At 34.7% G+C, this 15,849-nt stretch overlaps 1 protein-coding gene across 5 annotated transcripts in view; it reads left to right on the top strand.

Annotated features, from left to right (window-relative positions):
- The window catches only part of LRRC3B (leucine rich repeat containing 3B), a 103,876-nt gene extending 89,413 nt beyond the window's left edge, over positions 1-14,463 (top strand). For 4 of the 5 annotated variants that reach the window (XM_081933732.1, XM_081933731.1, XM_081933733.1 and 1 more), the window contains exon 3: positions 594-2,381. In XM_081933732.1, coding sequence (XP_081789858.1) covers positions 759-1,535 — 777 coding nt within the window. In that variant the 5' untranslated portion in view covers positions 594-758 and the 3' untranslated portion in view covers positions 1,536-2,381. Of the gene's footprint in view, positions 1-593; positions 2,382-3,819; positions 3,892-13,138 lie in introns of those variants that run through there. The other variant, XR_014173637.1, reaches the window with a different exon arrangement.
- Positions 14,464-15,849: the final 1,386 nt, after the last annotated feature.

Genomic DNA, 15,849 nt, shown 5'->3' with positions numbered 1-15,849 from the left:
CTAACTAGGATGCCTGTGAACTTGATGCAAAAACATGCTTATGACTTCAGATTTATCAGTATTTGGTTTGTCTGAAAAATAAGTACATTCTTGTAAAAAAAAGAGGACTTCCTCTCTTAAATAGTTTAATTTGGATCTAAAGCAATATGGAACATTGTAGTGCAAGGTCATTAACCACAAAAATGCTTGCTTAATTTGTCACTGCTGCATGAGTCTCAGTGTAAATCTCGTTAATGTGTCTGCTACTGTAAATGGAAGAAAGTAATTAAGTTTTATTACCACTGTTCTAGAAAACCTGTGTTTAAAAAAGAAAAAATAGTCTGCTTTGGAAATGGTGATATTAGAGTGAAAGAACATCTTAAGGTCATTTATAACACCGAACCTATTGGACATTTACTAAATTAGACTTTGCCATCAAGATTTCCCATTTGACTACAATCCTCTACATGTTTATCTGGGGACAAGACCCAGTGAACTTAATGGGAGATAATTTCTGAATAGTTTTGTCCTGGTTGTACCTTAAACTATATTGACATCATTTAAAACATACCCCTCACAGTCTTCTAAAAGGTTTTTTTGTTTTCCTTTTCCAGGAATTTCCTTTTAAAAAGCAAACCAACCATGAAGATGTCTATATACTAACCTGTTCTTGACTTCCATTGTTGGTGAGAATGAGGTTGCAGTTTTGTTCCTGAGACACTTTGCCACCACTGTTGGGTAAATGAGAAGCGGTTGGGTGATTATGCTGACATTCCAGCATGCATTTGGTAGACCTGTGGTTAACTCGTTCCCTCTCCATGTGTCTGCTTCTACAAAGCTTTGTCCTCATGATTCTATGCTTTCATTCTGCCAGTATGTGCCCCAAAGGTTGCCTTTGTTCTCATTCTGGAGGTTTGAATGTCAGCTGCAGCAATGCAAACCTGAAAGAAATACCCAGAGATCTTCCTCCTGAAACTGTCCTCCTCTATTTAGACTCCAATCAGATTACATCCATCCCAAATGAGATTTTCAAGGACTTGCACCAATTGAAAGTCCTCAACTTATCCAAAAACATCATTGAATTCATAGATGAGCACTCCTTCAAAGGGGTGGCAGAAACCTTGCAAATGCTAGACTTGTCAGACAACCGGATTAAAAGTGTGCACAAAAATGCTTTTAACAACTTGAAGGCTAGGGCTCGAATTGCAAACAACCCTTGGCACTGTGATTGCACCCTTCAGCAAGTCTTGAGAAGCATGGCTTCCAACCATGAAACAGCCAACAGTGTCATCTGTAAGACCTCCGATTTAGATGAACATGCTGGGAGGCCATTTCTCAATGCAGCTGATGCTGACCTATGTAATATTCCTAAAAAGACAACAGATTATGCCATGCTAGTCACCATGTTTGGCTGGTTCACCATGGTGATATCCTATGTAGTTTACTATGTGCGGCAAAATCAAGAGGATGCACGCCGGCACCTGGAGTACTTGAAATCTCTGCCAAGCAGGCAGAAAAAACCAGATGAAGCAGATGACATTAGCACTGTTGTATAATGAGCCCAAACCCTGTGACAGACTGAGGTAGCCATTAGGTATGGAGAGCACGGATACCAGCTGTTTCCTTCTAACATTCGTGGTCAATATGCTAAAGACTTTTTCCAATTAAACTGAATTCTGCCACTGTCAACCTTTCTTAAAAAAAAGATGTCTGTTTTGGGATAATAACAGTACTCTTTTATTGTTTCTCTGGTGGTATTCTAAATGAAGTGAACTAAAATGTAAACATTAGTTTAGACTCATTCCACTCTTTAATAATGAAATTTATTTTTTTAATTTAAAACCAAATAAAAGCTAAACTTTGAACCATGTAAATGCAGAGTAATTTATTGACCCAAAGACTGCCTTATAAGCCTTGTTTGGCTATTGCTATGTGGACAGATCACAGATTTACACTGATCCAAAAGTGATTTTGAATCAGGCCAATTCAAATTTCCCGAAATTGGCTCTCTGAAGATATATCTAAACCTTGATATGTATTGATATATTTATGAGAGAGATTATGTTGTTATATGACATAGTACCATTCTATGTTCCAAGTATACAACTGTCATTTTGATATTATCAACTTAATGTTTGGTTAGTTCCAATCTGCTGAATTCAAATGATCAACTTACTATTGATTTTGGCACTCATATATTTTTATTCTGGCTGCCATGCAACACCGCAGCTTTCTATAACCTGGTACTGAAATTTTGAGTTTCAAGTCTTATCTGCTGTGGATTTGGGGAGTTGATTTCTAAAATATCTGGTGAATATTGGAAAGTAGTTTATTGTAATGAACATAAAGTGTTGCATTTGAATAGATGTATATGAAGTGTTAGAATAGTATTTGTTTTAGCTTAAAAGAGAGCATTGGAGAATTTATCTATAAATCTATTTTGAATTGAGATTGAAGTATAATTTTTCTTCCCTCTCCTTTCATTCTAAATTTTAGAAAATCCACATCCATTATTATATAAATTATTTTTCATATATATGAAAGAGCATATGCAAAGAGTTCGCAGTTCTTTGGCTCAATCTTCAATTTTTACTGTGTATCTGTAAGTGAGATAGCTATAGAAAATCTTGTCAAGATTTGATGAAGTGGGCTGGTTCCTAACCAAATAATAAAATTGGCTCCTTAAAATCCATAGGAACTTGTTGTATAATTAGAACCTGTGTAACAGATCAGGATCCCTGTTCTGAAAGCCCAACTGTTTCAATTATTGTCAGTATTAGGTTAGGGGAATCGCAGAGCTATTGACACTAGGAAGTAAAAAAAAAAAAGCAGTGGCAAACCATTTCTGCAACCTGCTAAGGGAACCATATAGAGGTTTTCTATTAGAATCACTTTTATACAGAACCATTGAGCTGATGGGGACCGTCAGACTATTATCTAACTCCCTGTTGAGTGCAGAAATCCAAATTAAAGCATTTCTGTCTAACAGACAGCTGTGTGTCCTCCAGCTTCACTGAATGACAAGGAGAAAACTAGCTCTGAAAGTACATTTTTCCCCTAACAAAATATTGTTAATTTTTTTCTAATGTTCAGTCAGAATTGTTTTTTCTATCATTTTAACCTAACAAGCAACTTGATTAAAATACGACAAATTTAATCTAGCAAGATTTATTTTTAACAAATATATGCTGAAAATAGTATCTTCATTGTTTTCAAGGTACTTACAGATTGCTGTCTTTATTTTCATCTTTAGGTCTTCCCAACCACATATCAATTTTACATTGGTCTGTAATTTCTTGAGTACATCTATTGAACGAATATATGAATTTTTACTTTCTCCAGTCACCTAGCATATCAAAAGGTCTCAAGGATTTTTTCCAGAGATAATTCATAAATGTTGGTCAGACCATTAGCAACTTACCATGTAGTTCATAAAATCCTAGATATCTAAACTATTCGTGAGAAACTGCAATTCCCTGACCTTGCTTATGTCAGTCTTGAACTTCATTCCTTCCTGTTCAATATGCTCATGACGCAAAATATATGCTTCTTGTTAAGAGATGATATGGTCTAAAAGAGGACTTGGATAGTTATGTTCGCATTTTGCTTCTGTTCCTTTAAATATATTTTAAGAAAACCTGTTCATTTTTCTAATACTCTGCTAATTTCAGCTCATTCTGAACTTTAGATTTTGTGCCACCATTCTTACAGTTTTGGGTGTCTCACTGTACTCTCACCTTGGTAATCTCTCTTTACAAGTTTTTGTTTATTTGTTTTTCAGAACTCAAGTGTTTCTGGAACTGGGCCATACTGATTCAATATTTTAATACTTTTCTTTAGCTATACTGTTTCGAATCTCTTGTTCTTCATTATATACGAAGAAATATACCCAAAGTGAACTGGCATCTGAAGGTAATGGAACACAGGCCTTCCATTGGGCCTCAGCCCGTTACGTACAATTATACAATGCAGTACAGTTAATTCTTCACACAAACTTGAAATGGATAGAATAACCTTATTTAATGTTGTGCTATGCCTCACACACTCCTAAGCTAGCTGTGAATTTAGAGAACTAAATCCCAACATTAACCTAATAATGTTAGTGATTATCTGAATTTGGTTCTGATTTTGAAGGTATCTGCTTTCACTGAAGTGGGGGAGAAGGTACTTCAGTGAAAGCAGGTGCCTTAGAAATCAGAACCAAATTCAGATAATCACTAACATGATTAGGTTAATGTTGGGATTTTAGTTAGTTAATTAGTTAATTAATTATTTATGAAATGTTTTATTACTATAATACTGATTTCTGACAACTGGGTATCAACAGTTTCTAAGCTTTTTAAGGGAAGAAAAGACACCAGATGACTTCTTGAATCAATCCAGAAGCACTTAAATTTCTTCATATGCTCCTCATATATTTTATAGCATATTTCAGTTGAGAAATTTCAAAGTACTGAAATTGGAGAACCAATCACTAATTTTCCTTCCAGACAATCTTTATTTGGAATATATAATCCAACCAATGTTTCAGTGTTTTGATTAATTGAATTGAATATTGAATTAAACTATTGAATTTAATTCCAGAATAAGTAGATTCATGCATATTACAAAATATGTATCTCTAAAGGAAATACCCTCCTTGGAAGTAATTTGTTTAAGTTTTAATAAATTGGATACTTTTCTTTTTTTAATTATATTTCCAGACACTTTACTCTGACATATCAACGCAACCTGAGAGTGTCTGTAAATCAATGCAGTTTCAATTTTATTGAACAGGGATGATGTAAGTATTGATTATATGCTGTCTCCCCCGCTGTCAGGAACAAGTAGTAATCTTCATCACAAAGCAGTTAAACTGGGCAGTTGCTTTATTACATATTAGCTTTGAAAACGTTATGAAATCAGCATAAATTGACTCATTAGTAAAAGAAACACAGGTAGTCCTCAACTTACAAACATTTGTTTAGTAACTGTTTAGAGTCACTGAAAAAAGTAACTTATAATAGTTTTCACACTTAATGACCATTGAACATTCCCATGGGCATATGATTGAAATTTGGATGCTTGGCAACTGGCATGTACTTATGACAGTTGCAGTATCCCAGGGTCATGTGATCACCTTTTCCAACCTTCTGACAAGTAAAGTCAATAGGGGGCCCAGATTTACTTAACAACCATTTTATTAACTACAGCAATTCACTGAACAACTGAGGTAAGAAAGATTGTAAAATGGGGCAAAATGCACTTAACAACTGTGTTGCATAGCAATGGAAATTTGAGGCTCAATTGTGTTTGTAAGTTGAGAACCACCTGTAGTCAAAAGAAGCCAGGGGCATTGTCCATTTATTAATGTACAGCACTAATACATCACAAACAATATCCATCCAATTTATAAAATTAATGTCCGTTTTTCAGTTACCATATCCTCTATTCAAACTGTGATGCTATATTCAGAACTTTATCTCTCCTTGCCAGGCTTGAAATTAATTAAACTATTCCATAATGGAAACAGAAATAAGCCTTTTTATTTTATGAATGTAACAGAAGCCTACTTTTTAACCCTAAGAAACATCTAGGTTTTTTTTCCCTTCAAACCTTCTCTTTTCTTTTTTGAAAAGTTTTTTATTTTTAATCTCTTACATACATTTACAGGTATACATTCACATAGTTATTATTTTTGTTATATTTTATCACTTTTATACATTTACATGTATGACTACATGTATGATTACATTGTATTTCATATAGGGATTTAAAATATATATTCGGAATTGCTTTGCTTATCATCCCATACACCTATTTTATGTTACCGCCACTCTACTTTTCCTTCCTTTTTCTTTTTCTAACTCAGTTTAGTGATCAGGCAAGATAATGCTTGAAAAGGGGGAAATGTCAACAAAACAAAAGAGAAAGGAATAAAATCCAATTGCTGTTGATAAAATACATTCTTTGTTAGATCAATTAGCTTTTTTTAACAGTAATAAAATATAAATAGCAACAAGACAAATTTTGAAAGAAAAATCATTAAGTCACTTGAAGCATATACAATAAAGTAATTTAATTATTCAGATATATGTATAAACCCATCTATATAATTAGAAAAGACTTTCATCTTTGGATACATTTTGGTATTATAAAAAACAAAAAACAGTAATTCCAAATTAAAAATAAAGGATCAGAATTCATACATGCACTTACTCCCACAAACTCCCACAAACAGAATGGATGAAATAAATTCATAATAACTTTAAAAGAAATGTGTGTGTGTGGGAGTAACATCTCTGAAATCCTTAGTTTTTGAAGTGGGGGAAATCAGTTACAAACATTTTCTGTAAAATAGAGGAGCATTTAAATGCTCATCTTTATTAGTAAAAAAACCCTAATGTTAATAATTTTAAAAGTCTCATAGAAGTGAGCACTATGAACATAAAGTATTTAAACATTTCAGACATTTATAGGCATGTAAACTATAATCCAACTCACTACTAAGCTCTGTAGATCTAATAGAGTTCCCACTTCTATATCAGTTTCTTCTATTAAATATCTTCTTGGTATCTTCAAAAACTCAACTGCATACACTGCAGGTAATCCTCGAGTACGACAGTTCACTTGCCAACTGTTCAAAGTTACAACATAAATCCCTCCACAAAGTACTTACAACACAGTCCCAATGTTATGAATCTTGCATTACCACAACAGTCGCTCACCCTTACAAATGACTATAGAGGCACTGCAATATTCACCCTGTCTATTCCTCCTGCCCCAGCCGGGTCTCCACAGGCACTGGGGCTGTGAAGATCTAGCAAGCCTTGGGTTTCTTTGCCTCTTCGTTTCCTCAGGCCTTCGGTGCATTCACAGAAAACAGGCCTAAAATAGTGCCAGAAAACATGAGATCAGGAGCACGAGATCTCATGCTAGTGATCTTGCATTACATTAAGCCTCTGTTCTCTGTGAATTGCAGCCTGGAGGAGATCTGCGGCCAAAGGCTTTCCAAACAGAGGAAATACTTCAGTTCTTCAGGCTTTCCCTCCGTTTGCCCTTTTCTTGCCAAAGCCTGCAGGGGAAAGAGATTGTATCCCTGTATACTCGGGTTGTCTTCTTTGCCAGCAAGAAAGGAGCCCAGAAAGGGCTGGTGTATCCATCCTGGGCTCTGTTCTTCCCGGCAAAGGTTTTTTGCAAAGTCAATCAGAGCCTAGAAGGACACAACATCCTTATAGTCTCTGGCAAGACTTTGCTCAAGGTGAAACCATTGCAGAGAGGCTGGAGAGGAGACAGCTCATTGAGATCTTCAAAAGGTAAGTGGACTCAGTTGGGCAGGATTGGGGGGTAGGGAACATGAGATGTCTCTGGGTTGGGTGGTTGGAAATCACTAGGCCCTCCATGCTCTGAGATATCTTGTGCACTTAACCCACACATTCGAGTAGCGAATGCATGGGTGAAGGCAGAGAGTTTCACGTTTATTCAATGTGATTCACTCCAACAAATCCTTGGGTTATGAATGTAATTGGCAGGCTCCATTACATTCATAACTCAACGATTACCTGTATTTTTCTAATTCCACTAAAGGGGCTTCCAATTTGGCATTATTCCCTTAGTACTTTTAGTCTTTAAAAGCATCTAGATGCAGTTCGGGTGCCAATCTCAACTATTATCCTAGGAAAAAACAAATATAAATTCTTTATGCATGTTAATTTTCTGGTTTTTTTAAAAAAAAGGTAATCTAGCTTGTTATTAAAAAAAATAAAGCAAAGATAATAAAATCCTATTGTTCTTTGACTGTTACCAAGACTAACAAGAAAATATGTATAAACATAACAAGATTTAGTATTTCTGAATAAACATATTACTGGAGTTTGATTTTGCAATAGCCTCTTCTCCTGCCCATTACTAAATTCTATAGAAGTGTTGAGTAATTTATAGCAGAGTGTAGTGACTTGGAGAAATTTCTGCAAAGAAAATGTATCTCTTTTCTGCTAAATCTGCATTTACTAGAAATGTAAGAGGCTAGTCTCAGATCTATGAAATATGTCTTTAAAAAATGCAACCAACTTTTGAGGATTGGATGAAAATCTGATCCTGAAATTCATAGGTAGGATCAATCAGATTGATGTAAATACATGATAATTATGGTCAGAGTATATCTAAATCAATTAAGATAGTAATAACAGTAAATCCATAAAATCAGAAGGACCTAAAATGCAAAGGAGAAGAAAATGTTTGAAATAATTGAATACATTTGAGCTTCCACTAGTGATTAGAATGTTGTCTTATTCTAAGATAGACTGACACATCTAATCTAAGTTTCCCAAAATTTTAGATAGCTAGTTTCCCCCCACCCCAATACCCAAATCTTAATCTTTTTAGAATCCATAATCATCATTGTAATACACTTTGCATTCTGGGAATAATTGGGAAAATGGGAAAGCTTTGGTTCTCATCCATCCTTATAACACCTCCTTTTTATTCTTACTTGTAAAAGTGTAAGAATGAGTTAAGGTAATTCTTCACTTACAACCATTTGTTTAATGATTGTTCAAAGGTACAAGAGCACTGAAAAAAGTGACTTATGACTGTTTTCCACACTTATGACTTTGCAGCATCCCCATGATCATGTGATCAAAATTTGGATGGTTTGCAACTGGCATATATGCAGAATTGAATGGAAACTTCTTATGTGAAGTATAATTTCTCTTATTTTAGAGCTATCAACTATCTCGCCTCATTTAATCTCTAATCCTGGTTTGCACCAACCTGGAATCGTTTATGTAGGTGTTTGTTTCTTTATGTGTATATTTTGTTTGGCAAGTGTTTTCCCTTTATCCTCAAGCTGTTAAAAAAAGAATCTTATTATTATTAAAACATAAAATTGGGAAGGGCGTCTAAAGCATCCAAGACAACTTTATGTTCCATTAAGGAATTCAGATTAAAGCATTCATAACAGGTGTCCAATTTTTGTTTGAATATGTTCGGTAAAAGAGAATTCACTATTTAGAACAGGATACCTACCCCGGTCCATCGATCAGCACCGGTACGCAGCATGCCAGCAACCTGTCCATGCAAACAATTGAAGCCCCAGCCATGCAGCATGCAAAACCACCACCCCATCAATCCACAGAAAAACCCTTTCTTCATGGAACCGGTCCCTGGTGCCCAAAAGATTGAAAGCAGCTGATTTAGAAGACAAGATAACAGAAGAAAAGATAGAAAAGGAGAAATAAGAAAATGATGAATTCTTCCAAGCCAGAATGAAATGCTTTACTTACATACTAGCATTCACATCCAGATTAAGTAAATACAATTGAACGTTCTTGCTATTTTTGCCTGAATTACTCCTGGTTCTATGGGTGATGGATGACCTAGAGTGTGCTACCTGTTATATCTTAAGTCCTGAAAGACTGCAATAGAAGCTGATTCATCTTACAGAAGAGAAGAGCATAGCAAATTCTACTTAGTTCGTAGCCAATGTTAAGAGCTATGTAATGTACCTGGAACAAAACTTGGAATATGTTTGTTGGCTTTGTCTTCAATGGAATTGTTATTTCTGCTCTGTTTGCATATATAGCATTAAAATAGTTTCTATAGCTATACAATGTATATAGATTGGCTTTGTACATTTTAGAAAATTCTCTATCTTTGTATATATCAGAAGAGAGTGGACATTTCCAGGCCTCCTAATGTTCAAAGATTACAAGGCAGGAGAGTTAAGGAGGTGTAACCATCAAGTGCGAAATAAAGCAAGGCTATAATTATAAAGCAACTCTCAGAATAGTGAAAGTCAAAGCAACTGTTAGGATTAAATGTTCTTTTTGAGATCCTTCAAAATAGAATTTATTATCTCTCTGAAATCTCCCTAGACTGAACTCCTCAATATATTTTCAGTTTTTCAGTATAGTATATTTAGGTGCTTAGACCTTATTAGTCTTTTTATTTCTCACTGGTATGACATAAATTCCACTTTTCGATCCTTCAGTGGTTTTTATAAAGTGCTACTAAATTCCAAATATGGACTGCATCCTGAAAAATACATTACTGCATAGCAAAAACAGAGGGAGGAATAGAACCAGAAGCAATATCCAAATTTCATCTCCATCTCATAAAAAAAAAATTTCTCCAGAATAGTGAAAATCTTTCCTCTTAGCTACTAGTACTATAGCAAAGATGGAAGGGAAATTGGATTTCTGTTTTTTTCCTTAAAACTTACGTTCCTATCATGTCATTCAATAGCATAATCTAAATTATGGCAAACTAATCACCTCAATTAACCCTGAAGAATATCCCCAATAGCAAATAACTTTTGGAACTGTAGTCCAGCACTTCTGAAAGCATTTGCTTTCAGTAAGGAGGATAATGGAACTGAAAGATTGATAGAATATTTTGGGCACTGTGTTGGCTGGATGGACGAAGGCAGAATTACTTATTGTTATGATAAGAAGAATACTTTTCAGGGTTTCAACTATTTGCAGCACATAGCCTGGGGCAAGCTTCAGGGGACATAAATGCGTCTGCCTATTGTTTCATACCAATAGCTATGTTTCCAACACAGAAAACAATTCACCCATCCCTACTGAAATACAAATGATTGAATCCAGGTTTAGGCATATGTAGAATGAATGTCTTGCAGCTACTGTATACTCTGGTAGATAACCAGCAGAATAAATTAACTAACTTGCTCCATTGATTATAAAAACATTTTAGAAGTGATGAGAAGCAGTTATCTTAATAAACATTTGTAAAATACTAGCCTTGGCAGCAATGTTTCAAAACATTGTCAGATCAATTTTTAAACATTTTCCAGAAGAAATTTCTTTTTCTACTCAGCCAAATGCCTGTCCATCCCCACCTGCTGTGGACTTGAGTTAACAAGTTGAGAAGTAACCATGGGACACTTGCAACCTGTTTCCTCTAGTTGCCACAGCAGCAAAATATTAGAAAAGGTCATTCTCCCTTTGATCTGTATAAGCCTAGATGATTGTGTTGGCAGCATTTCTTTCTATTATTGTAAAAAACCAAAGAGATTTATTGTAACTTAAAGATAAACACATTTACTTTACAGCATTTCGAGGTGCCAGTTCACTTTGTAATATGTTATGCTGAAGAAGACAATGTGGGAGAGGGAACTTCTAAGAAGATTATACAAAGTACAAGTTGATCGCTTTGAATTTGTTTAATAATTTTGTGCTGTTTTGTCTGATAAAAGACAAATTTTGCTCTTCCGAGGTTAAATACCTAATGACCTACAGAATTTCTGTTGATCACCAAAAGAAAACACTATTATGGTTTTTTGTTGATCTTCTAGAATATTAATTAAGAACTAAGACAGATATTAGTGCAAGATATTAACAACAAAAAGTTTACCCTAAATATTAATGCGAATCATCAAAGAGCTATGAAGTTAGTTTTGAAGTATTCAGTGCCACAAAACTTTGCTAGAGCTGATCAATATGGGGTCTACAAGGGCACCAACAAAACACAGCACAAAGTAGCACCTAGCTGTGCTGATATTATTATGTGGTATTTCCTTTCTTAACATAACAAAGCTTAGCCATTCACATGCTCAACGCTATTAACAACTTGTTAATAAGCCAGAATGGCAGCTTGTTGATTTACACCAGCTGGCATGATTTTCTCTCCATTCTTTTAACTTCTAAATAATTCCTCCTTCCCAAACACAGTAGTAGAGCCCATTTCAGAGTGAGTGAAACCAGAGCAGAGCCTTGGTTTTTCCTACAAATCCTCAGCCATTTTCCCACCAGTGATTGATCAATGCTCTAAAGGACCCCAGTGACTAAACATGAGTCCAATGGTTTTAATAAAAAAATGGAATTTAGAATGCCAATAGTTAAACTCCAATTTGGTTCTGGATTAGAACTCATGGGCTCCCTTTTCTAGTCTGCTGCCTTAACCATTACTCTAATCAGGCTCTCTTACATAGTTTAATTATATTTTGATGCATTTTCTCATTTTTTTCAGAGTTAAATTATAGATGACAGATACAATACACCACTATGTATGTTCTTAAATTATTTTTCCAGAGCAGAAGTGAGTAATTTGCAGCTCTAGGACCACATGCAACTCATTGACTTTAATTTGAAACCTTTTCTTCAAAAAAAATTGCTACAGGCAATTGACAAGTATATGCTATTTACATCAGGAAAGTAGGAGGGAGAGAAAAAAGAATTCTGCTTTCCCTAGGAGTTGCCAAGGTTCAGACTTGTTTTTCCCATTTGGAATCTACTGGAACCACATTGAAGCCAGCACTGTAATGTGACGGCCAGAGAATGTTGAGCTCTAGAGACACCAGATCTTTTTGTGTGGTATGGCTTTGTGCCAGCATTGCTAATATCATTTCACTTACTCTGTACACTTCTGTAAAGGATACATATATATATTCAATGAGATGAAAAGATTTATACATGAATTGATACGTTCAAATATTTAATGCCAGCATATAACAAGTTAGTCCTCTAAATTAAATGCTTTTCCCTGCAAAGTTAAATTTGTTAACTTCTTTCTGTTGTTCTTGGGTACTGAGATGAAAACTAAAAAATGAATTCAGGCAGAAAGACACTGTAGTAGTATTAGCCTTTTCCTTCTATTTGTCATAGCTCTGGTATGATGGAATATATCTAGTGCACCTTGATAGTAAGAGTTTTGGGAAACCTGAGCAGTGACATACAGTATAGAATTATAGATGACAAAAAATTGATTAGTCTCTAGGTGCTGCAAGTCTTTGTATGATAAAAATAAAATGGATTTGTTGTGATGTCATATCATAGACTGTACATCTTGCCCTCTAAAAATTTCCAAGCAAGCGTTGTGCTTGAAAATAGTAAATGGTTAATAGAAAGAAAACACAGTCATTGCACTTGGAACTGACTGTTATGAATGAGACTAAAGAAGAGAGAACACACTTTTATTATTCATGGGCAAATTGCTGAGGCAACTTGATAATATAAAGATACATGAACTTGGAAGCTCTGCTTATCTTAGATCATAACCTTTACTGTCTTGTACCAATTTCTCTCCAAATGGAAGTCTGCTAAAAGAAGATAAAAACCATAATCCCATAGTGACATAGAGATCTTTGCTGGGATCTTAACATTTTCAAAATACATAATCATGACAGAAACAATTGCTGACAGTGCTTTCTCATTCTTAGTCCACAGCAGAAGTCCTCAGAACGATAAAACATTTTGAAGTAGACTGAGATTCATTCCTATGGCCAATTCAAGCAGTTATTTTCACATATGGACCAGTGTGTACTATCACATTTCCAGTGGCTTGAGACAACCATTATTATTTGCCTCATTGAACATCTACTGAAGCAAATCCTCTCTACCTACCAATTGATGAGTGGCAAAGCTTGGGTTGCTGAATGGAATTTCTCATTCCAAATTCTGCAAAGTTTAAATGTAAGTATCAGTCAGTTTTGTATCAAAGGAGTACCTTTGAAAAACACATGCGTAAGAGCAGGTTTGGTGGAATGGGTGGAAATAAATAGATGATAGAAATAGATGATGGATGGATGAATAGATTAGATAAGACAGAGACAGATTTGATATACCACCAAATCCCCCAAAATGCATGGCAATAATATATTCAAATAAAATCAATAAATAGTTAATACTAATCAAAATTGTTAAAGCCATTAATTCATTTGGCATCTATTATCCAGTGACAATGCTTAAAAAAAAAATAGAAATTGAGAAAAAAACTGCAAAAAGGCATTTACTGTTTTTCTAAAAATTATTAATAGAGAATGCTGTCTGGAACTCTGGATAGGACTATTCCATTGAGATGGGGTGACAATGGAAGAACATTGTCTTCTGCTTCACTAATTGGTGGGATTATCTATACCTTTACTTAGGATCAGAAACAATTGATGGGTTGGTTTTATTTGAAAGAAATTAAATTAGGGATACATGAGTGCTGAGCTGCAAAAGAAATATTCTGAAGTCTATTGTAAGTCAATGCTATATTTTCAGGATTGGTTTCACCTTCCAGAATGGTCCTAATGCTGCTTCTGAGAAGTCTTAAAAACAACTCCATGTAAAATGCCCTGTGGTAGTCCAACCTAGACATGATGTGTGTGAGAGATTGTTGACAATCAAACATAAAAGCAAAATCTGAAGAGTTACATTTCCCAGATAATTACTAAGTGTGTTCAATTGCCATAAACATAGTTTTGTAGCAGAAACAACTAAAATTAATAGGAGATCAAGAGAAGATGATTAATGGAATACTGAAATGTCTCTCACTGCAGTATTTTGTTGCACCATGCACTTGTTTAGATTTATAGGGGATAGCCCAGGTTGTGTCCCATAAGCCTGTGAAAATTGTTCTTGTATGAATTTTTGTTTTCAAAAGATTGTTAATGCAACTCATAATTGTCTGGAGCATATAGGCTAAATGCTAAACCATAACTGCTATTGTATTTTCTCTTATTTATCTTTCTGTCTTAAGCTTAATCTAATGTGTGAATAAAGTGCCTGTTAGAAAATTTCCATTTACTCCTATTAACTTTGTCAAATATTGAAGGAAAAGTGGCTATTTTTGTCTTATCATAAGTGCATCAACTCAGATTTTTCAGCTGGCTTAAATGCATGGGTTTGGTAATACAGACTCTGATGGAGCTTTTTATACCTTCCAAATGCCTGGTGTAGATCCCACATGTTTAAGTTTTGTTCTCTTCTATTTTTAGTTTAATTACTCAGCTTCCATCCCATTACACTGGAAGTCAACACCTGTCCTACTAAATATAAAGAATATAGAATTGATTTCATTCTGTCTCTGTGACTAGTTCTCATTATATTGCTTCCTGAATTGACCTCTATGATTATAAAATAGCATGGGAGATCATCCTTTCCTTTGAAGGAATTATTCATAGGGTGCATGATTTCCAAATGTGAAAGCCCACAAAAATGACATGCATTCCTTTCCCCTTTTTAATGGCCATGCTAATGCCAAAGGATTTCACTGTATACATTTGGAATTATTACATGTTCAACTGAGATGAGCAAAACCATTGCCAGAGGCTAAATTCTGCTTTACTTGCTGTTGCTGGAGAATTGTACATTGAGAAGAAATACGTTTTGAATATATTTCTTTTCGAGCCACCTAGTACAACTAATAGAACATTGGAAGAGATCCTTTTTGCCTCATCAAAGAAAATAACAATTTGCAAGATGTCTGGGACCAGCTCTCATTAACTCCAATCTATAAGGATAGGAACCACTAGGGCACATAATTATCACAATTTATCCTAGGCCTATCATCTTCGAAATAAATGATATCCTGAATAATTTGTTGCTGCCAACAAGTGTTGCAGCTGGGGCATCAGGTGCTGTTTCTGTTCATGATGTCAATCATAATTGCATGATTAAAACTGTCATCTTGAATTTTTTTTACAAACATCCACACACACCCTCACACATATACATTGTGGATGCCTCTGGCTGTAGTGCTGCTAAATTGTGCAACTTGTACATTATCTTTTTTTTTTTAATCCAAAACTAGAACCCAAACAAAGTCAAGAATTATCCTGAATTTTATAAACATAAAGCTGCTCAGAAATTAGACAAGAAAAACAACAAGAAAATCTTGACACAAGAACCTTAAATTAAAAAACTAAACAAATATACTTTGAGGAATATTGTTAAAATTATATTTATAATGTGTACCCTATTTTATAGGGCATTGAAATAAGAGTTAGAAACTTCTGGGATTTGTTTTTTTGCTTTGGTGACTAATTTACCACATGCAATTCACTCAAAACTGTGCAAAGAAATTCAGCTTAACTCACTTTGTTTGGTTTCCAAACAAGTATAAAAGCTGACCACTTGCAAAGCTGATTCTGGTCACTTAGGTGAA

Source organism: Natrix helvetica (genome assembly GCF_964273705.1).
Source record: "Natrix helvetica genome assembly, chromosome: Z".
Lineage (NCBI taxonomy): Eukaryota > Metazoa > Chordata > Lepidosauria > Squamata > Natricidae > Natrix > Natrix helvetica.
This window is presented reverse-complemented; position numbering and strand designations above follow the sequence as displayed.